The sequence below is a fragment of the Apis dorsata genome, unplaced genomic scaffold (genome assembly GCF_000469605.1).
Source record: "Apis dorsata unplaced genomic scaffold, Apis dorsata 1.3 scaffold_172, whole genome shotgun sequence".
NCBI classification, from domain to species: domain Eukaryota; kingdom Metazoa; phylum Arthropoda; class Insecta; order Hymenoptera; family Apidae; genus Apis; species Apis dorsata.
In genome coordinates, this window is record NW_006263460.1 from 506,036 (window position 1) to 507,495 (window position 1,460).

Genomic DNA, 1,460 nt, shown 5'->3' on the forward strand with positions numbered 1-1,460 from the left:
GATGGCGACCAATGCGAATGAAACTTTCACCGATATTCACATCCGGAAAACTGAAAGAGATGTTCTCCCTTATAGTGGAAAGCGCGGGAAATTTAGAGAAATATTTGGACGATGTGATAAAAAAGAATGAAATAGTGGAATGCCGTGATTTAGCTGCAAAATTTACGACCGACGTTATCGGCAGCTGCGCTTTTGGGATCAACACAAATTCCCTTTTGGATGAGGATAGTGAATTTCGTAGAATGGGCAAAAAGATTTTTTCACCTACTTTGAAATTGATGATCGGAAATACTTGTAAAGTACTTTTTCCATCTTTGTACGAAGTAATCGGTAATATGTTTACAATGAAAGACGTCGATGAATTTTTTATAAATTTGGTCAGTGATACAATGAAATATAGAAAGGATAACAATATAATTCGATCAGATTTTATCAATATGCTCATGCAACTGAAAGAACATCCAGAGAAAATGGACAATATTGGTAAGTATGTATTAATATAAATTCGTCAAAGAAGAATCTTTGAAGAATCGATTCTAGAAATTAAAAACTGATACATAAAATTGATATTTTCGTATATCAACTTTTGTGATTGTCTTCGTTTCTAGAATAGAGAATAATTGTAAAGTATATTCTAGTATTATCAATGTCGATTCAAAATCAAATTCCATCACACATTCTAGGTTCTAAATAATTATTGTGTATATTGTATAGAAATATCAAACTTGATTAACAATAATAAAAATAATTATTTATTATAATATCACAAAATTTAATAGCGACAGGTTTATATCAAAAAATTTACAGTACTACATTTTATTATATTTTACAGAATTAACAGATACTTTGTTAACTGCGCAAGCAGTCGTCTTCTTCGTTGCCGGATTCGAAACTTCTTCATCGACGATGGCATTTAGTCTTTACGAGTTAGCTCAAAATCAAGAAATACAAGATAAATTACGGCAAGAAATTAGAAAAATGGACGAGAAAAATAACGGAGTATTGACATATACGGATATCAAAGAAATGAAATATTTGGATAAGGTATTTAAAGGTAATTTTAAGGTATTAAATTTATCTGAAAGAAAGAGACTTAAAAAAATTTTTTTAAGTAAATTCTATTCCCATTAAATTAGAAAATTATTTGTATAAATATATTCGAAATCAATTTGAATCGAATAAATATTAATATATTACAATTTAGCTTTTTCTTTACAGAAACCTTAAGGAAATATCCAATATTGTCGATGTTATCTAGAAAAGCGATGGAAAATTATACATTTAAAGGTACTAAAATTACAATACCAAAGGGCACGAAGTTATGGGTGCCAGTATATGGTATTCAACATGATCCAAATATTTATCCGAAACCTGAAGTATTCGATCCCGAAAGATTCGAGGATGATGCTGTCGCTGACAGACATCCTATGAGTTATTTGCCATTTGGCGATGGGCCAAGA

The 1,460-nt window shown here is 30.1% G+C and overlaps 1 protein-coding gene across 1 annotated transcript in view; it reads left to right on the forward strand.

The window, feature by feature from the left end:
- Positions 1-1,460, forward strand: part of LOC102681329 (cytochrome P450 6a8-like) — a 32,312-nt gene that overhangs the window by 15,141 nt on the left and 15,711 nt on the right. Inside the window, exons 3-5 of the mRNA XM_031509754.1 lie at positions 1-483; positions 833-1,054; positions 1,219-1,459. Of these exons, the coding sequence (XP_031365614.1) occupies positions 1-483; positions 833-1,054; positions 1,219-1,459 (946 nt within the window). The remainder of the gene's footprint in view (positions 484-832; positions 1,055-1,218; position 1,460) is intronic.